The sequence below is a fragment of the Rhipicephalus microplus genome, chromosome X, assembly GCF_043290135.1.
Source record: "Rhipicephalus microplus isolate Deutch F79 chromosome X, USDA_Rmic, whole genome shotgun sequence".
Classification (NCBI taxonomy): domain Eukaryota; kingdom Metazoa; phylum Arthropoda; class Arachnida; order Ixodida; family Ixodidae; genus Rhipicephalus; species Rhipicephalus microplus.
The window spans coordinates 119,513,826-119,535,332 of NC_134710.1; the positions used below are offsets into that span (position 1 = coordinate 119,513,826).

A 21,507-nucleotide genomic window follows, 5' to 3' on the forward strand; every position below is an offset into this window, starting at 1 on the left:
AAATTAGTTTCTTACCTTCTTTAGGCACACTTCCTCTGCATTTGACACTGAAGACAATTCCATCCAAGTTGACTATCTGTTGCTTTAGCCGACTCGTAAGCGGCAAAGAAGAAAACTCCGGTGGTTCGCCTGCTCCTTTACAAATGTGCAGCAAGTCAGCATCACGTAACACCTGCTGCGCTTCTTCCACGGTGCGCGAGAACGATTCCGATGTTAGTGTGCGGCGTACATACGTCCGGCACACAACGTCGCCTTGCGTACTTCCAGAGTTCATGAAAACAGTCTTTTCTACCACGACAGCATGAGATTCGCTGTTGAAAGACGCCTGAACATAAGCAGCACCATCGTAATTGGCAAACTTGTGGGCAGCCCAGTGCTCCGTCGGTGGAGGCACATTCCATAAATCAAACGGCGTGACCTGTACGTCGATAGCCGGTCCGTCTGTTTGAAGCTCATTCTCTTCCAAGAATGGTTTCTTAGATGAGCCACAATTTGCTGGTTCTGCGGATGCCCGTTTCCGCGGGGGTCTTTCGCGTACTGGCGGTTTAGACAGGTATTTGGGAGCATTTGGCAGAATGGTCGGGACTGCGTCCGGTGAGAGCGACGGTTTTCCACGCGGTATTCTTACTTCTCTGCCACCAATGACATGAACATAGTCCCGGAGTATGTACTTTTCTTCAAAATGGAGTTCACACACAGCGTCAGATAGTTCCAGAGGCTTATCAGCACGGTGAAGGTTCCGCTGCCAAACACCACGCCTTTCGTCGTCCTCGGGGACACCAAACAACGACAGCTTCGGCGCGTTCTTCACGCCGCTGTACCCAGTTCTGCAACCGGGGGCGAAGCAGTAGTTCTTCCGACGAGGCTTCGTCATGTCCTTTCAATGGCCAGTGATAAAAGCATCGAACTGAATTTAAAAATGCAGCGACTAAACACAGAAGAAAGACTGAAGTGAGAGCGGCGACAGCCTACAAGCGAACTCGGCGGCGGCGGAGCGGCGGCAGATCCCAGGTGAAAGGCTCTGTGGCGCCACCTCGCGGCCACGAGTTTTTTCTGGATATTCTGCTTCCGACGCGCGCCTTGCCAGCGGCGCTCCTCGGACCACTACCCCTAATCTAGTACACTATAGGTAGTACACACATTTGTCTAGTTTTCGTACTTCTGGCCTGCCTTTGGCTCCGTGTGTGTTCGTGTGGCTTGGAGCTGTTTTCTTACGAAACAAGTATTAGCAAATGTTCAGTGGTTGCGCTTCAAAATTTATTTTTAAGACTTACTTTCCAAATTGGCTCACTAAGTTCAAAAGGGTTCAATCTTTCTTTCAAAACAAACCGAAACACAGCAATAAAGGGAACCGCAAGTATGATTTGCCGCCCGCAAGTACGACGACTAGGCAAATGTGTGTACTACCCATCATTCTCATTGTCACTGAACGATCGCAGCGCCAGAATGCCCTCTAGTTGAACTAAGCGCGGAAGGCAATGGTCGTCTGTTTGTCGTCTGCCGTGGTCGTCTGCTTCTCTCGTAACTACATATGGTCGATACGAACCTTGAACCATTCTATATTAAAGTACTGCTCCAATTTAAACAGTTTAGAATTTGCTTTTTTTATAAACATGTAGTTGTTTTTCAGTGTTTTTATTGAACTATGCTCAAACAAGTTTGACCGGGTTGTGCAGACGACAGCAAAATTATAATCTTTCAGACAGATCGCGATGCGCGAATATCAATAGTCTTGATTCCGATCGCGCATAATTTTGATTAAAAGTGCCCGTGTGTTATCATCCTGAGATTTTTTTTTTATGCACACGAACGGCACGAGTCTAATGATTCAATCCAATCCAAACTTTACGTTCCAATCCAAAGCTGGCACGGCATGGCGGTAGGTGTTCTGTGGCATGGCACGGTAATGTGGTAGTCGGCAGCGTCTGCGGCCGCTTCGTTTTAACAGATATTTTTATTCTAAAGCAACGTAAGCGCCTACCAAGCTCATGTTATCATTTACAGTGTAAGTAAGGCTGTAAGTGTATACTAGGCAAGGCAATGGCCACCCTGGCCGCATTGCTGAAAAGCTTTCGGGCTTTCGGTCGTTTGGAACCAGCATTGTCTCGTTCTGTTCGACTTCGACCGCTGGATAACATGAAGAGTTTGGAAGAAAAGATCAAAGGTAGGCAAAGACTCCGTTTTCTCAATTAATGCATATTTCAAAACAGAAGAGAACAGCTGCTTTTTGAAGTTATAACGGTCATTATGAAAGCAACAAGGAAGCACGTTTCATGGCTTTCGCAATGTGAATGTAAAAGCTGTTCAACGCTTCAACGTTTTGGAAGCAGTACTAAATGCCTTCAGTGCCTATCATGTTGCGCCGATTTGGTATGTGGTGTAGCATCCTTAAAGTTGTGAGCTCTGCTTTTTCTGAACCACTGAGTATCTTTAACGCTGTCAGCGATGTTACAGTTCCTCATCCTGGATGCGGGCGCCCGCAGATTATCCATTAAATACAGTGATAACCGTCTAGTGATAACCATTTCAAACTACAGAAAAATACATTTGAGTGATAACCGTTTCAAACTTTTTTTGTAGGCAGTGTGTTGTATAATGTCTCTTAAACCTTTCATTACTAATATTGTTGCTTCGTCTGTGTGCTAATTAGAAAAATAAAAAAAAAATTGGGGGACCCTTAAACTTCGCTTTTCAGAGTTGAACGCGATAGCGAGATCCGGTTCCTAGTGCGCCCTTCAACTGCTAAGTGCATACTTGTTAATATGTTTTGTTACACACAAACACACACACAAACAAGCGTGCAGTGACTGTGCAGTGTGGCTACTTCCCTCTGCTAGAACGGCGCTCTGCTGTAGTCGAGACATGTTTTTCACAATGTCTCACAGATGGGGCGCACACACAGGCACACAAAATCAGGGAATACAAGGTGATATGGGATGGACATCATTTGAGGGCTGGGAAGCTAGCAGCAAGATAAAATTTGACAAGCGATTGAGAGAAATGGGAAAGGAGCATTGAGCTAGGAAGGTTTTCAGCTACTTCTACATGAAGAATGTCGATACAAAATGGAGTAAGGAAACCAGGAATTTGATTGGTAAATACTTAGAAAACAGCAGGTGGCCAAACCAAAAAGAACTATCGGTTAAGAAGAAAGTGAAGAAAACGGAGACTGACATGTGGAGAATTGGCATGATTAAGAAGTCTGCACTAGAGATCTATCGAACTTTTAAGCAGGAAATTGCCAAGGAAAGGATCTATGATAATACTTGGCGTAGTTCTCTACTGTTTGAGGCCAGGACGGGAGTATTGCCAACCAAGACATATCGGGCCAAATACGAAGGGGTAGACACAGTATGCAGTGCGTGTGGAGAGGAAGAAGAAACTGCCGAACACGTGATAATGTTCTGTAAAGGGCTTCACCCTATAGTTTAGGATGATGGCGCAGAGTTTTTCAAAGCAGTGGGGTTTAGGGACAGGGAGGACAAAATAGACTTTAAGCGGGTAGAATTAACTAGAAGGAGGTTATCTGATTGGTGGCTAAAGTCAAGGCACGAGTGAAAATTAAACCCTTCACTGCAAAGTAGAAATCCTCAACCTCACTATTTAAAGGAAAAAAAAAAGATAAATCTAGTGGTCAGTTCACCAAGTATTACAGCTAGCTGGTGTTAGCCGCCGCCCCATCTAAAGGGTACAGCCACATCCATCCATCCACACGCGCGCGCTCCTGGTACATACGGGCTTTTCATCTAAAGCAAGTGTCGCATGGCCTCCAAGATACACGACGTGCGCTCGCCATCTCGGAGGCCCAAGTCTCACAATGCCTCAGAGATGGCAGCACATTATCTAGCGTTTGCTGTTTGCTTGATGAACGCATCTAGAAAAATGTATGTTTTCTGCTAGATGGACATAGTTATGCATTTTTAGAGCTGTTTGAAAGTTTCTGTGTGTTTTTAGCGGCGATGGCTGCACTATCGCGGCCTTTTTCGATGTAGTTTGATGGCCTCCCAAATGCGCTTACAAATCGCCGAATGGGCTCGTTTTCGTCGTGACACCTGTCGAACAAAATCCGTGAAGGAGACTCAACTACATGGCATTTATGTAGGGCTTTTTCCCGACACAGCTGCAAGTAACATCGTGGCTTTGTGGTAGGACACCTGCTTGCCACGCGAGTGCCCCAGGTTGTATTCTCAGAGGGACCGAGAATTATATTTTTTACTTTATTTGCTTCTTTCTCGATTTTTCGCTCACAGATGATTTTTTGCTCACAACCAACAGTGCCAACGTCGTTGGCGGAATTTCTGTGACACGAGCTCTCTAACGCTATTCTATTAATACAGCTGTGCACGCATCACAGCTCTGTGGGAGATCACACGATTGCGAGTTTAATTATAGCTGTGGCTGTTTTGTTTTGGTCAGGACGAAATGAAGAATTATTTATGTACTTTGACACAGTCATTGTCTATCCGAAGTACCTCACTTGGGCATCGTTCAAGTTTTATTTACTTTGTAGATTTGACACGTAATATTTTTAAATAGTTATTTTAAAACAGATTATATTGCATCTTTTTTATTTTCTCTTAGTTGTAATGTTGTAATATGTCTGTGAAAATTGTGTGCATTACTAGTGTATAACTGTAATTATAAATTGGCCAATTTTATGTTCACCTCAGGACAAAAGCCTGTACTCTCCCAGTGATCAGTAATTTACCTTGACCTGCGCGAGGTGACTCCGCTTTATTTCTGCAAACTTCTTAGTTTCATGATGCCACCTAACTCACTGCCACCCTTGGCGGCATTTCCCACCCGTGGGTATCCATTCTGTTGGCTAACGGACCAACAGTTCTTTCTGCCGTTTATTACAGGATCCACTGTCAGTCCTCTTTTTTTTTCTTTTTTGAATGTCCACTAGAATTCAGCATTTTGCCGATTTTGTGACAACACTGTTTTGCTATGTGTATAATCCATAATTTTTTTATTCTATTGTGCACTGTGTGGTCCTTCACTTTTCCTCCAGTTTCTGCATTATTAAGTTTTAATCCCATATGTTATAACTTGCAATAAACAATGGGTGTAGACCGTTTGCTTTAGAGAGAGTGGTAAATTGCCTGTCATAATTTGTGAATGTCTGCAATGTGTCCTCCGGCCTATCGTTATTTTTGGGTGAATTTCCTGTGTAGCAGTGTACGGACTACAGGATGGTGTGCCAAAATCTGCCTATCATTTTTCTATGCTACCCTTTGCTGTTTTGGTTGGGCTTTTGTAAGAGCCAGGACAAATATCGCCAGAACAAAGGCCTCGTGGGGGGGGGGGGGGAAGGCATTTCACAGCTTTTTCATTTTGGGAATGGCATATGTGCCGTGGCATTGTAGAAAAGGCAGATTGTCATCGAGAGCATTGCTCAGGTGAATGGGTGGCCAAAGTAGTGCTCTGAACAGCAGATGGCTCATCACTTGACAGTGCAGATGGCAATTTCGGCATGTATTACTGTGGTCTGTATACTTTTACTTGCAGGTGTACACACCTGCACAGATTCTAAAGTCTCTTTGGTCATTTTGAGTGCTTCTCAATTTACCACATTGTAAAGCAGCTTTGCGTGTGCCTTAAACCTGCAAGAGAGTTCCAAGGCAGTGTGCATAAACGCTAAGTGCTAAAAGCAGTACCCTTTCTTGACTTCGCTGTATTTCAGCAGTCACTCGACAGATTTTTTATATGTATTGAGCAGGTTCATCCAAGTTCATCAATACCCAACCCAGGAAATTCTGTAATTAACTAAGCGGTCTAACTGTTGGGTGCAGGGCCATGAAACACATGCACAGAAAGACACATTACATGAGAGGGGTGTCTCCTTGCAATTGATTTTTATTGCCTTTGCCAGTGCATATATGTGTGCCATAATCGCCCGAAAATCACTGTGACAATCATGTTTTGCCAGAACTGATGAACAGCGATAAAAACAATTTTAACAGTTTGTTTCACTGGCAGATAAATTCACATGGAGCTTGCTTGCAGGAACAAAAAAGCACTATGAACAACAAATAAAATGTAACAAAACATGGCGACAAAATCAAGACATAAGAGACAGAGATATGCGAGTGAAACCGACGAATGAATAAAACCTTTGAGATAATCAACCTCAGTGTCTGACAAAACAATGGAAGGGCTGCTAGCGGTTGTCCCCAGCTTTATAAATGAGAAAGCTTCTGCTATTTCACATTCAACTTTATTTTACACTTTCTTACGAAGCTGCTAGCAATAGAAATCAGCAGTACAGCTACAATGCTGGCGGTGCTCACCCAGATGTCCTGTTTGATTGCACACATTCAAATCATGTTCTTAAGCTTTCTCGTTAAACATCGGCTGGTCTGACCGATGTATTGGTGGCCACATCTCGGGGGAATGCTGTAAACAATGGGAAAAATGCACACTTTATACTTGTTTTGCTGTTTCATAGTGCATGCAAACACGGCGCTTCTCACTGTCAGTCAAAGCACACAACTTTGACAGTTTGCATGATGCAAAAAATAAAACTTGAACGTTATGTTTTTTGCGGTTCGCTTATAGGAGCACTGATAGAAAGCTTTCTCTTCTTGGATTTTTGGTTGCAATGGGTAGCTTATGACCAACTTATCACAGCTGGGAACTTCATTTGCCAGAGTGCAGAACGGTTATTTTTTAGAGACATTTTTAGAGTGCCCAGTCGCAGTTCCGGTTTCAAAGAGCACCGAGCTGGGCAGGAGCAGTTCTGGTGCGAAGGTAAACACGGCTGTCCATGTGACCACGCATTACTTTGACGTGTGCGCCGTGCGCATAAGTATGTGCGAGGCTGTGTTTCATTGACAGCCAGCACATGCAAAGCCATTGGCAAGCCTAAGGCACGTGCCAAGCAAACAGTCAACTCAAACTTGTAACGTACATTGGTTTACACTCCCGCCACGTTGATGTCGGTGTCATGAGGGCCTCCGCATCTTGCTCAGTTGTGTGGTGTACACTTCAAAATTGATTTTAAATATGTTCAAGGCTACATTTACTTTTGTCTTTTGTAGTGTGTCCCCATAAATGTATCTCACCAATCATCTCGCGTTCGAAATCTTGTGTCAGTGCTCGTTTAAAGGAGCACTGCCATCAAATTTCAAGATCGATATATGCCCATCATTTAATCACTTGGTATGCATAGGTCTTCTTGGCCGAATTTGAATGGCGTCCGTCACGTCAAAGTTATTTTATTTCAGCGTCAAACAGCGTAGAAAAGCTAAATAGAAAAAAAAAAACGAAGAATAGACTGCCCTGCGACATCGACACTAGTGCTACGTGTTCGGTGTGATACATTCCACAAATACCATCCTGAGTGACGATACGCTAGTAACGATGACGTCAACGATCTCTAAGTCTGTTTGGAGCCGACTCCAAGCCATGCTCGCCCTCCTTGCTGTGTTCGAGCGTGCGTGCAATTCGTGTTGCATCGACTGATTTGCATTGTGCTCCACTGCGTGTGAGTATGATCATTCAGAGCGACAATGCGTGCCAGACCAGAATGTCGGGGAACTGCTGCATAGTGAGAACCTGCACGTCGCGGCACAGAAAAAGCGGGAAGTGCATGGCGTTTCATGCCTTTCCAAGCCATGAATCTCATCGCAGCCTGTGGGTTGACTTCGTACGCGCCGTTGGACAGAGGGATTGGACGCCTGTCAACAACAGCCGCAATTGCTCCCTTTGCGGTGAGCTGCTACTGGGTAAATCCTGTGTTGGCGATGCAGGTCATTCTGCGGTTCTTTGGACCCAAGACAGCCTCTCTTTAAAATATGGCGGATAGTACGAAGTCTACAATCTTCTTCACAACAAATTTGGGCATTTCGTGCGGTGGCTCTACATCAGGGTCGGAGTGAATTAGAGGTAGCCAAGGACTACTGTAGCCTTGTCGTTTCCACCGCTCACACTGTGACCCAAACTCTTACCATCACTGTGCCCCCATGTTTCGACGAATGCCTCGAAGTGCCTTTTACAACGCAGGAACTAGACGCTGCAATTTCACTTTCCCGACGCTCATCGGCACCCGGGCCGGACGGAATTACGTATGCTGCACTTCGCCATCTTGATACAGAAGCACGACAGATCCTGTTATCTTACTACAACACCTCCTGGGAGTCGGGAAATGTTCCAGATAAGTGGATGTGCAGCCGCAGAATCGCACTGCTTAAACCGGGGAAGTGCCCTAATGAGCTTTCATCTTACCGGCCGATCGCCTTAAGCAGCTGCGTTGGCAAAGTCATGGAAAGAATGGTATTGTCAAGATTAGAGTAGCTCTTAGAGAGCAATAATTGCTTTCCTGCTTTCATGAATGGCTTTAGGAGAGGTCGATCAGCCATTGACGGGGTCAACTTGGTCTCCGATGTTGAACAGGAAAGATGTCAAGGCAGACTAGTGGCTGCTGTTTTTCTTGACATTAAAGGCGCCTATGACAATGTCTTACATTATGCCATCCTTGATGCGCTTGAGGATCTAGAAATCGGCGGACGACTGTATGCACGGATCGTGAGCTACCTTAGCGACCGTACCATGTATATGTGAACAAGCAATGGAGATACAGACCATTATAACGTTCACCGTGGTGTTCCCCAAGGGAGTGTTCTCAGTCCGACACTTTTTAACATCACCTTGATTGGACTTGCTACTGAACTTCCTGACACGGTGAAGGTGAGCACATATGCGGACGACATCTGCATCTGGGCTTCTGGAGCTACACGCCCTCAACTGCGTGCTCGATTGCAACGTGCAGTGACCATCACAGCAAGGTACCTACGTCGTCAGGGTCTCGCACTGTAAACTGAAAAATGCACAGTGCTTGCATTTACACAAAAACAAATGACAAGATACCCACTAACTGTGAATGGAAGAGAAATTCGTGCTGTTGCGCAACACAAATTCCTGGGTCTTATCCTCGACCGAAATATATCGTGGCAAAACACGTCACAGCCTTGAAGTCGAATCTCAAGAGTTTTGTCCACGTTCTTCGGGTCATGGCTGGAGCAAGATGGGGCCCTTTCGAGGCAGCTCTTCTGCAACTGTACCAATCTTTATTCGTAGGGTACTTACGATACAGCATGCCCGTGCTTTCAAGCATGAAGCCCAGTTGTGCACGCACGCTAGAAAGCATCCAAGCTCAAGTGTTGCGCACATGTTCGGGCTTACCTCAATGCACATCAACCAAGGGAACTCTCGCCGAAGCTCGCGCTTGTCCAATCAAGGTATATGTGCTCTGCGAGCCTCTTCGAGTCCACCTTCGCCTGTTGACTCGACACAGGCAACATCCCCTATCAGCGCTCCCTGCCAGCCACCGAGACGGCAGTTATTCAAGAGCTATATCGCGGCTTGAGAACATCATACTGCCAAGACTCTCTCCCCCTCGTGTTCCTGAGACACCTCCATGGCTCCTGCCTAGACCACTTGTCATACTTCAGATTCCTGGGATTATGAAGAAGTCCCTTGTATCATCGATCGTCCTAAAGCAACTTACACTGCTGCACATTTATACTATGTACGACGGTGTGGCGCACGTATATACTGATGGATCTACCATGTCGCGTACCTCTGCCGCAGCCTTTGTCATCACGCAGATGAAGATAGCTCGACGTTTCAAGATAGACCACAAGACCACATCAACAGCCGCAAAACTTGTTGCTATTCGGGAAGCAATACGTTTTATGTCGACAGAACCCGCTCGTAAATGGACGATAGTGTGTGATGCCAAAGCTGCTCTTCAAACCATCGATGGCTTCATGAGACAAGCTCCATATCATACTTTATCGATTGAAATAGCAGAGCTTCTTGGCATTGCTACAAAAAATGTACATCATGTAACATTTCAATGGATACCTGCTCATTGTGGCATAATGGGCTATAAAGAGGCGGACGCTGAAGCTAAGAGAGCTTTAAATAGTGCCCCGGAAGTGTGCATCGCATTTTCTCGACAAGATACTAACATCCTACTTCGACGCGTAATGCGCAACTCCATCTTAGAGCACTGGCAGAAACCAGAACACCAGCACAAATGGGACCCGGAAATGAAGTTCCGTATGCCTCACAAGTTAAAGCGAAGCATCTCATGCATTATCCACCGCATTCGCCTCGGTGTGGCTTACACGAGACAATACACCCACTTGATTGGCTGTAATAACACAGGTTCCAATCGTGGTCACTGTCAGTTGCCAGAAACGCTCGAACATATATTTTGCGACTGTCCAGCATATGCAAGTGAACGTCAGCAACTGATATCTTTGATTGGCCGCTACATTAGTCGACCATTAACCGATGAGGTTGTGTTAGGTCCTTGGCCTGACGCCAGCAGCACACATGTGGTTATACGAGCCGTCATCGCTTTCTTAGAAGCCACTGGACTGGATGCACGTCTGTAGAGTTACCGAGCCTAATAAGAACATATCATCTCTCTACCTTACCATCGTCATACATCACTCTTTCACTTCACTCCCCAGTCACCTTTCCCCAGTGTAGAGTAGCAGGCCAGAGCAAACTATAGCTCAGGTTGACCTCTCTACCTTTCTGTAAATAAATTCTCTCTCTCTCGCTGTGTTGGCGAACCAGTTGGGTTCCACTGGCCGTACGAAGCCTCTTCTCAAGGCTGGGGCTATTCCTACCGTGTGCCCTGCTGTAGCTGAAAGCAGCGAATCACTGGCCAAACGTCTGCAACATGACGTGCGTAGTTCGTGTTCTTGTGCTCTGACAGTACGGCCGGAACTGATAAATACATTGCATTTAATGCGGAGATTGTTAAGCAAGGATCGGCGCGAATCGCGGCGATACCCAATTCCAGGTCGCTGTCATCATCACTTGCCGATGTTTACTGAGAAGACGGCGGGGACGACGATGTTGGCGAAAGAGGCAGGTCGACGCCTTCAGAGACACAGCTGGACTGACTGTACGTGCGCTCCTAGTAGACGAAACGCCAGTGTGACGTCACCATTTTTTGTGAAAGCGGCATCAGCTGTGCAGGGTAGCGTGCCAGCACTACAATTTGGTGGGCTTTCCACCTATTTTGAACCGCGTTCGATAGCGAATATATTAATCAATATTATAGATACTCATTCGTCACTCAGGTGCGTTTTAGGTCGTGAATCGCTACTAGGGGGTCGATAGCTACTCGTTGAAGCTAAAATCTTGACATGAGTGAATTTGATGTCAGTGCTCCTTTAATATCATGCGACAACTGGTGTATATATGAGATAACCTCCATTGGGGGTGGACAAATGTGAGCCTTGTTAGGCTTGTTGTTTTCGAATGTTTAATATTTTGCTGGAGGGACTTGCATACGGCAGTCATAAGTTTTGGGGGTAACCCACACGCTTTAGTCTCAGAACTTGGCCACAAAAATTTTCTGAAAGAGCGTGACTACAAGTCTTATTGGTTGCTGAGTTCAAACAATTCATAGGGGTACTACGCTGGACAAGTTTTGTCAAAACTTTTCAAATGAAGTTGAGCGCAAAATTGTGGAAGCTTTTTTTCATCCATAAAACAGGGGATAACTGCGTTGGCAGGTCTTCCATCATTTCGTCAGACCCTGTGATTGATTATCTCAAAAAGTTTTTATTCAATCATCGGTTTCACTCTCACATCTCGGTTTCAGATGCCTTTAAATTTTGTCGTCATGTTTGTTTTTCTTTTCTTTTTTTCTCCCAAAGTGCCCATCTGTTATGTTTTCTTTGTTGCTTATCATGCTTTTCCATCCCTGCATGCATTCTCCATGTGAATTTCTCTGCCAGTAAAATGAATTGTTAAGATTGTTTTTATCGCTGTCTGTCGATTCCGGCAAAACAAGATTGTCAGAGTAATTTTTAGCGATCATGTCACACATATATATGTGCACTGGTGAAGGCAATGAAAATCAGTTGTAAGGCAGCACTCGTTACATCTATTGCATGGGTTTCTGTCCATAGGTTTTATAAGCACTGCACCCCGAAAGTTTGCCCCGCCACGGTGGTCTAGTGGCTAAGGTACACAGCTGCTGACCCGCAGGTCATGGGAACGAATTCCGGTAACATTTTCGATGAAGGGGGAAATGCTGTAGGCCCGTGTGCTCAGATTCGGGTGCACATTAAAAAACCAGAGGTGGTCCCTCCACTACGGCATCCCTCATAATCATATGGTGGTTTTGGGGTGTTTTATAAACCCCACATATCAATGAATCATCACCCCAAAAGTTGGACCCAAAATTAACTTGCCCAAACTAAAGTTCTGTTAACTGGACGGCTTGTTCAATCCTAAAAAGGTGCTTGGATCTACAAATGAAACGCTGATGGTTGTGACAGCTGAACTAAATGTAGGCTCAAGGACTGAAGAAACTCAAGACAAAATTTCTTATCCTAAGCCTAATAATTTAAGTTGTGATAACAATGTCGAAAGCTGTTTCTTGGCTCTAAGAGGAAGTAAGTCACCGAGTGATTTAAAAAGGTTTAACATAGCACAAAACCACGTATGATTACGAGGGATGCTGTAGCAGAAAGCTTCTAAGATTTTATTTATTATTTCAAGGAAATCACTATTTTATTGTAATAAAAATAGTGTTATAATATATTTATTAGCATGTTTTAGTGAAATCAATTTTCATTAAGATATAATTGTATATTTATGCTGAGTCACTCATGGTGTGTGTGTATGTATGTATATATATATATATATATATATATATATATATATATATATATATATATATATATATATATATATATATAGATAGATAGATAACCTGCAGTGGGCGGATCCTGCCCACAGCAAGTTATCTTTGCACCCACTTTTCTTCATATTTACATTACAATTTGGTGTAATATCTTCCCCTATACTTTCCTTGGCATTATTGCCTGTTTGATCACACACACACACACACACACACACACACACACACACACACACACGCACACGCACACACACGCACACGCACACACACACATTTTGTGAATTTGTTTTTCCGTTATAATAGAAATTGTACTTTTAATGTGGCTCACAGAAAGTGGCAGATCAGACGACTCGTCAAACACTAGTACCTTTTGCAAAGTGATTGTATGTGACAGTACATTGCAAAATGAAGTTAAATGCAGACATATTTATTACTCACGAGGCTCAGTTCATTCAAATGTCAATATGTCTTGCTCTTTGTCAGCTAGTGACTCAACTAACAAAAACAAGGGACATACACAGTCATGTATGGAGTGTCTCAGAGGGCTCATTCACGTTGAGATAGCTTACTTTCTCAATAGTTGTTATTGGTCATGCCGCTCAACCTGCCGCTTAACCTGCCGCAGTGGTCTAGTGGTTGTAGTGGTCGACTGGTGACCTACAGGTCACGGGATTGAATGCTGACAATGGTAACCTCATTTTTGGTGGAGAAGATGAAGGCCAATGTACCAAGATTTATGTGCACATAGAAAGCACCAGGTGGCCAAAATTTCAAGAGCCCTCCATTATGGCGTCTTTTATAATCATATCGTAGTTTTGAGACATTAAATCGCAACAACAATCGGCAGTCAGTCATTCTTGTGAACTGTTTTGGACTTGTGAATAACGAGACAGTTGCAGTAAAATCACTGATGTCTTCTAAACGTTAAGGCATTTCTTAATCTATTTCTATTCATGTTCGCCTTGACATGTTTACATCTGATCTGAATATGGTGGGTTTGTAACTGTCAATAAACGAATCCTGGGCAGTTTAAACAAAGAAATACAGGAAACATTCGTAGCCATTTATGCATAAAAAACTGATTTTTGAAGCTAAAAAGAGGGCTTCCACAAAGGTTCGACAAGAACGGTGAGTATTGTTCTTTGACGACATACGAATAGTGGAAAGAGTGTAATATGTGCTCTTGAGCTAGTGACTGGTTCAGTACATGCACATGCACTTGGCGTCAATCCCACGCGGCTATAAACAATAACCAAAAATCATGTCAAAATAGGGCAAAAAACCCAAGAAAGTGCACAACACAAGCGCTTGTGTCGTGAAGTTTTTTGTGTTTTTGTACTTTTTGTGCACTGATCCTGATGAGTATGTTCCAACTAGCTCAATTAGCTATTCTTGTTCATGTGTTTTAGCCATTAATATACTAATCTCGGGCAGAGAACAGTGTGCACAAGTTGAAATGAAGCAGTGGCATTCTGCTGCTGGCTGGAAAAACTGGGGCAGTCAGGGAACACTGGCTCTAGGGTAAACTTAGACGAGTGTTGTGATTTGTGTGAATAGTCACAATACCTCTGTGACAACTGTTAATGAGATTGTGTGTTTAGTGGCATATTAAGTCATCTCATATGCCACATTACCATTGTTTTAAGAGATATAAAAACACATTGACTGCTTAATGCTAGTGATAGTATGGTGCCTTCTCATAACTTACTTTATCCTGAATATTACATTTATTAAATAGACCAAACTAATACTGCATAAAACATGCTTAGTAACCGTTACAGCAATATGTTTTAAAAACATGCTGTGATAGGCAAATTACGACGCTCACTCCAACTGTCATAAACATATTTAAGGCCAGTTAAAATATAATTGCATTGAAACACGTAAAGTCTTATACCAAGTTTATACTCAGAGTGCAGGGATAGGGAAGCCAGACATGAAGTATGGTCATAAAAAAGAACATTCACTCCATCTATTTTATGCTCAAGTGGTTTAAAGGTAAATTTTAACAGTTGCATGGGTGTGAGAATATGTCTGGCTAACTTTTTTTTTTTTCAGTGATTTTATACATATATAAATACTTAGAAATTTTGCTTAAAGGAGTTTCTCGTGGTGCCATTCAAGCATCATTCTAGATATGGAAGATCACATGCTGCATTTCCAAGCGTTGCTGGCAAAAACACCAAGTTAACTCTTAGTCTGAATGCAGTGTTTGTCAATGTGAATGATTTGCTGGTAACTAAAGTAAGTATATGCAGCTTCCACAACATTGCATGCATTGTATGAAATGGCATATAACCATTTGATATGCTATTTCGACGGTGGCATATGTATGGCAGTTGTTGTCAGGACAGTGTTTGTCTAAGTTTTTGCCAGTTTACCTAAGTTTTTCATATGACTCATGGGTAAGTCTGCTGGATAGAAGACTATAAAATGGTAAGGCTGCCAGTAGTTTCCTCTGACATGTACCTTTACTTGCTAGCACATAAGGCCATGTAGCCTAGGCACTTAAGAATATTTGAGGGAATCATATTTCTGTATATAGTGTATAAAGTAATCGACCAAACTTTTAAAAAGAAAATGGTGCACATCACTTTTTTTTCCCCATTTAAAAATTTTTTGCTGTATGTTATGTACTGACAATACTTATATTTGTTATCATGCAGCTCTGAATACAAAAGATTCGGTATTTGAAGAACGTGTAAACATTGGTTTTAAGTTCACACCACCGAGCATTAGTAGACAAGAATGGAAAAAGCAGAAAAAGCTGCTTCAGGAAAACAAGAACAATTATGAGCTGGCCGAAAAATCACGTACTGGAACTTGTAAGTACTATTCATTTATAGAGTCACAGTTCAACTTAATTGCTTTGCCTCAGAATAATGCTTGTATTGAAATTATTTTAGTGAAGATACAGTATGACGAAGCCAGGCAAGAGTGGAAAAAAACGCATGCACCAAAACACGTGAAAGAGATTGCAGACCACTACGGTGTCTTCAGAGACCTCTATGAGTTTGGATTTTTTCATCCTGTCATTCCCTTGGATATTTTATATGAGCAGAATGCAGAGTACTTCAGTCCTGTGTACTACGGCAACATCATCCTTCCTTCTGAGGTAAATACTTGAGTTTTGCATCTTTCGTTATTTCTTCTAATTTCATGACTGATTGGCAAGCTAGGACTTTTGTTATGGACTTTTATAAAAATTCAAAGAAGGCAGAAGTTCAGGGGAGGCTGAAAGCTTGAAGTGATGAAAAATACTTGGACATGTGGGCGTCTCTGTAGGCAGTGTCTCGGCAAGTGCCTTCGTCTTCAAGGTAGCAGCTGTTTACGTTAGCATAGTTATGTGTATGCTTTGTAACATATGCAGAATGTACAAAGCATACACATGCAGGCGTTAAGGTAGGCAGTTTCTACTGAAAGGACAAACAAAAGCACTTGTCGAGGCGTTGGCTCCAGAGACGCCCTCCTGTGTCAAGGTTTTTCCAAAGTGTAAATGAACGAACATCACGTCAGGTTTTGTCATTGTTTATTGAGAGAACTCACCTGTCTTCAAAGTCACAGAAATAAGGAGTGGTAAATTTAACTAGATTGTGGTTAGTTTTATTTTTTCCATAAGTGGTAGTTATATTATGGTTTCTCAGGAAAAATTAATTGCTTAGCTATAAATTAAAATGATGCTGCCCTATATTGGTACCAAAGAGGGAACCTTCCTTGTTATGAGAAGCTTTTTTTAATAAAAAGTGATGCGAAAATTGGGGAAATTTTGTCGTAGGGGCTTTTTAACATATGTGTCACTTTTAAGGAGCCTGTATATGTCAATCACTTGTCTAAACCTTACAGCCAGCTTAATTAAACAAAATTGCTTCACTCAGTTAGGTAACTTTAAGGGTTGGTTCCAAACTACTTATTTGCTGTAGTATTTACTATAGTTAGTATAGTACACTTATTTGCTATACTTATTTACCACATTACTTTTTATGTAAAGCTGCCCTTCTGTACTTTTGAATGTCAACAATAACAGCACTGTGATTCATGCAAACCTAAATTTTAAAATTTCAAAGTTGGACTGCCTCTCCCCTCTCCAACAGCTGGTATCTTGCAGAACCTATTAAAACAATCTATCAATGATAGAGTGAGTATTCACACTTGAGTAACAATGCAAAAAGAAAGAGGAGGATGTACTTGTAGGTCAGCTAAGGGCCATAGTAGGGGCTAGTTGGTTGTACATGGTTGACTCTTGCGACGTGTAGAATTGAACACTAAAAGACACCCTGAAGCACAGGTACAGGTAGGACACACACGAGCGTGAACTAACAACTGTTTATTCGATGGAAATATGACAAACATATATAGACGGAGCACATCTATCTCTCACCCAGGCACCTTTGGCGGTATACTCTCTCTCAGAGACGCCATAATTGCCCCGCTGCTGTGGTCTATTGGCTAAGGTACTCGGCTGCTGACCCGCACGTCGCGGGTTCAAATCCCGGCTGCGGCGTCTGCATTTCCGTTGGAGGCGGAAATGTCGTAGGCCCGTGTGCTCAGATTTGGGTTCACGTTAAAGAACCCCAGGTGGTCAAAATTTCTGGAGCCCTCCACTACGACGTCTCTCATAACCACATGGTGGTTTTGGGACGTTAAACCCTACAAATCAATCAGAGACGCCATAATTTGTTTGGAACTGCCAAGGCGCGCCTCGCTAGCAAAGCAAGCAGTTGCTCTGGGAGTTTACAATGCGAAAAAGCGCCTGTTCACGCTGCGCGTGCTTATAAAACGTTATTTAGGTACCACTGCGCTGTCGTCTGATGCGACAACTAGCGCAAGAGAAAGAGATTGCTGAGCACTGCCTGCGAAGTTCACAGTGCATCGGAGGAATCGTGCTGGTGCAGTGTTTTATGATTGCACAGATTTCCGTCCACTGCAAAAAACGCTGAGCTCCGCCGCTTTAGGATATAATCGTAATCAGTAGGAAAGACTACGAGCCCAGTGAACTGTACGAGTAAGTATACTTATGGCGTTTATACAAGCGCAAGTCCAGCTGTTCCACTTTACAGCAGCGATTTGCATGCAGTATGCCTGTAGCATGCGGCACGAAACTTGCCGTACTTTTTGGCAGGCCGCATGTCAATAATAGCATATATGTAATATGACTCACGCGTGAATGCAGGCACAGCGAATGTTTTGTACAACTGTAACGGCCTACTGTCGTGATGCAAAGAGATATGAACGGTGCGGAAAGCATGGCTTTTGACTCGGCTGAGCTGCGACATGCCTTGACTTGTCACTAGGCGAATACACATGTGCTTTCGGCCGGCGTCACCGTAGCATTTTAAGATCCTGTTCTGGCTGGCACTTTCGTATTGCGTGTGTGTTCTGAGTGCCCAGCAGGACTGGCAATTGATACACATAAAGTGCATGAGCATAAGTTCGAGCCATATTCTAGCGCTACGTTGACGCCGGCTTAAATTTTGCCTTGTCACAGCCACGGCACGCTGCAATTCGACTGAGTCGAAAGCAACGCTTTCCAATGTGCGAGTTTCTTTCAATCGCGATAGCACGTCCCTGATGAAGTTGCTTCCGCAGTCTGCAATGCACGTGCTGCAGACATTCTGGACTGTCGTGGAAGGTCTCCTCGACGTTTCACACAAAATCAGCATAAAATTCCAGCACAGGAACAGCGCGAAACATGCTTGCAGCCGTACTCGGGTTGTAAAGTTTCGCATTTGAGTTGCAGCGCGTCTGCTCGCGTGGCAGTTGAGGGTGTTGCTTCGCCGTGCTTGCAACAGATGGGGCCACGCACTTTTCAATATGGCAGCAAGCACTGAGCTCACTGTGTTCTGGTGTATAGAGTGAAAGGAAAAAGAGCGTAAACCTGCGCACTGTATTACAAGAAAGCGCCCATCTGTGTTTGTGGAAACTGTCCTTCGTGTCGCTTCACAGGAAGAGGAGGAAGACACCCAGTGTTACATCAACAGGGCACATGAACGTTTCTGATGTAGAGCTACCGCAAAAGGTACGGTTTATCCTAGACAACGGTCCGAAATTCGCGATACAACTTTATTGGAAACCTTCAAAACTTTTGAGCTTCGTTCACGAAGTGGCACGCAGGGTTTCAGAATATGTAAAAAATGCTTGCATTGTAGAAAACATCAATTGTGTCAACAAACACACTATGCGCAGACAGGGAGGTGAAAATTGGAAAAACGGGTTAAAATTTTTAAAAGACCAGAAACTGACGTTACAATTGTTGTATAAGATGGGAACATTTGTAGTTATGTCGGCAGAACAGCCAGCACTTGGATAAGGCTAGGAAAGCGGTTCAAAAGAGCTTTTCAAAAGTGGATCTCGATGGTGCATCGTTTAACGTTCAAAAGAAAGTCGTCAGCTTGTGTAAACGACTGGGACTGCAGAAACTGGAAAAAGACATTAGGGGTTGCAACGGGACGACATTGAGGCCCTTCTTCACTACTAAAACACACAAGCAAGACAATCCTTTTCGGATTATCGTGTAAGATAAAGGCACTTGGCAGCTCATTCTAGCTAGATTTCTCAAAGGAATGTTGGAACCCATGGCGGTGGAAGACCCTTTCGGTGGGAGCAACTCAAATGGTGTTATTGAATTCCTAAATAACGGACAGTCGGTTACGTGCATATCTATAGACGTCAAGGACATGTATTGCGACATCCCACAAACTGAAGCCATTAGAACGGGGCAGGAATGTATAGATGCTCACGGGGTTATGTTTCAAAATGAGTGTGGGACTAGTGTTCGTGGTTTTTTGGATTTGCTGCGCATTTACCTATAATCGCTGTATGTGGAATTTCATAAATCCATTTTTGTTCAGAGGGACGGTATTTGCATCGGATTGCACCTGGTGCCGATCTTATCGAATTTGTACATGGCGAAAGGAGACAATGCTTTGTAATCCCGATTGCAAGGGTATGGGGCTGTGGCATGTCTCCGTTATGTTGAAGATTTTTTATTATGTTTTCCTATGTCAGCATAAAACCCGACAATATTGTCGCAATGTTTAAAATGACATATTGTGGTCTAGATTTCACTTACGAGCCGCCCACAAGTTCTGGCATAAAATTTTTACGCATCATGATTTCGCAAGGTGAGGGACACACGTGCTGGGAATATGATGGTGAGGGACACACGTGCTGGAATATGAGCTATAGCTCGGGTCACTCCAAGCGTGTGAAAAGACGTGTCGCGTACGCATGCATGTTAAACAGCTGCCAAAAGTCGTGTGACCACGTGGTAGCGCGAAGTTTGATGAAGCAAGTTGATAGATTTAGGGACAGCGATTACCCTGATACCTTGGTCACTGCCTTGGCTGAGAGGCTCTTAAAAACCGTCAGAAATACGTATAAAAGCAACGTAGGATAAAAAAAAGTCAAAAGAGAGGCCTATTGTTATGCCATACATTCACGGCATCTCGCACGGACTGAAAAAAATTTTAAATAGGCATGGTATACCCATGACCTTCACGGTACCTCACAAATTAATTTCACTTTGTCAGCAGGTAAACGGCAACAACCAGAACAATCATACATGTTCTTTTGAACATGTCAACAAGTTTGTACCATGTGAAAAAAATGTGGTATACGATGCTCCTTTGTCATGCGGAAATTAGTACGTTAGGCAAACTGGTAGGTGTCTTAATTCACCTTTATGCAAGCGTGATTACAACTGCAAGCACATTAGTCACCCTGGTAACTTAGCTACTCATTGCATGAAGTGTCATTGTAAACCACATTTCGAAAAAACCGGTGTTTATCATGATCCAAAGACACTAAGGAAAGAGAAATCATTGAAGCTTTCATGATGCGCAGGCTTGGAGAAGACAGCTGTGTTATTGTGCTATCTATTCATTTGTCTATCGATGAATATGCTTTTTTACATAGAAATTTTCGATAGTTTACAAGGCCAGATTTGATTTCGCGCAGATGGGTGCTTTCTTGTGTGCAGTCCGCAGGTTTACGTTCTTTTTTTTATTTCTCTTTCACTCTATATATGTTTGTCATATTTCCATCGAATAAACAGTTGTTAGTTCACGCTCGTGCGTGTCCCTGTACCTGTGCTTCAGAGTGTCTTTTAGTGTTCAATTCTAGTGCATCCCGAGTGTCAATCTTGTAGGTCAGCATTGTGAGGTACAATTATTTTCCTTGCAGGCTGTAAAGGCTCCCAGAGTGCATTTTGATTCTGAACCTGACATGCTTTGGACTTTAGTCTTGACAAGCTTGGATTCTCATTTACAAGAGAATGACAAAGAATATCTGCATTGGTTTATGTAAGTATATATTAATATCTTCTTCCTCCTCTGCAAGTTTGCCACTGTGTTTATCCTGTTTGCCAAGGCCAAGAATGCAGTTGGCGAGGAATGTATTGTGTGTAACTGTATCCAATACACATTTCAGTGAAAATATAACCACAACAACTCTATCTAGAAGTCACTAAGGCTACCTGTGGCTCCTAACTAGAGCTCGTGATTAGTGTGCTACAGCTGTTAATGACTGTGTTTACACCTTACTCAGAGCTGTTTTTCACTGCTGCAAAGACAGTCTTGCTCCTGACATAGCAGAAACTCTTTGTAGTCAAGCGATTGCTGTAACTGTTTCAGGCTTATTTTGATGCTTGCTATTTCAGCACACATGTAAGTATGATTTGACAGGTGTAAATTCTGTGAAAATAAACCCGTACATACCTGTACCCGCCGCGCAACCCGACTACACCGCTCGGTGATCATCCCTGGCGGCGCCGACGTACCACACAAAGACCGATTTACAAGCTACACAGAATGCATGCAACACTACAG

The 21,507-nt window shown here is 43.4% G+C and overlaps 1 protein-coding gene across 1 annotated transcript in view; it reads left to right on the forward strand.

Annotated features, from left to right (window-relative positions):
* Positions 1–1,850: 1,850 nt before the first annotated feature.
* The window catches only part of mRpL38 (mitochondrial ribosomal protein L38), a 47,436-nt gene continuing 27,779 nt past the window's right edge, over positions 1,851–21,507 (forward strand). Inside the window, exons 1-4 of the mRNA XM_075877518.1 lie at positions 1,851–2,164; positions 15,349–15,507; positions 15,589–15,797; positions 20,864–20,982. Coding sequence (XP_075733633.1) covers positions 2,041–2,164; positions 15,349–15,507; positions 15,589–15,797; positions 20,864–20,982 — 611 coding nt within the window. The 5' untranslated portion in view covers positions 1,851–2,040. The remainder of the gene's footprint in view (positions 2,165–15,348; positions 15,508–15,588; positions 15,798–20,863; positions 20,983–21,507) is intronic.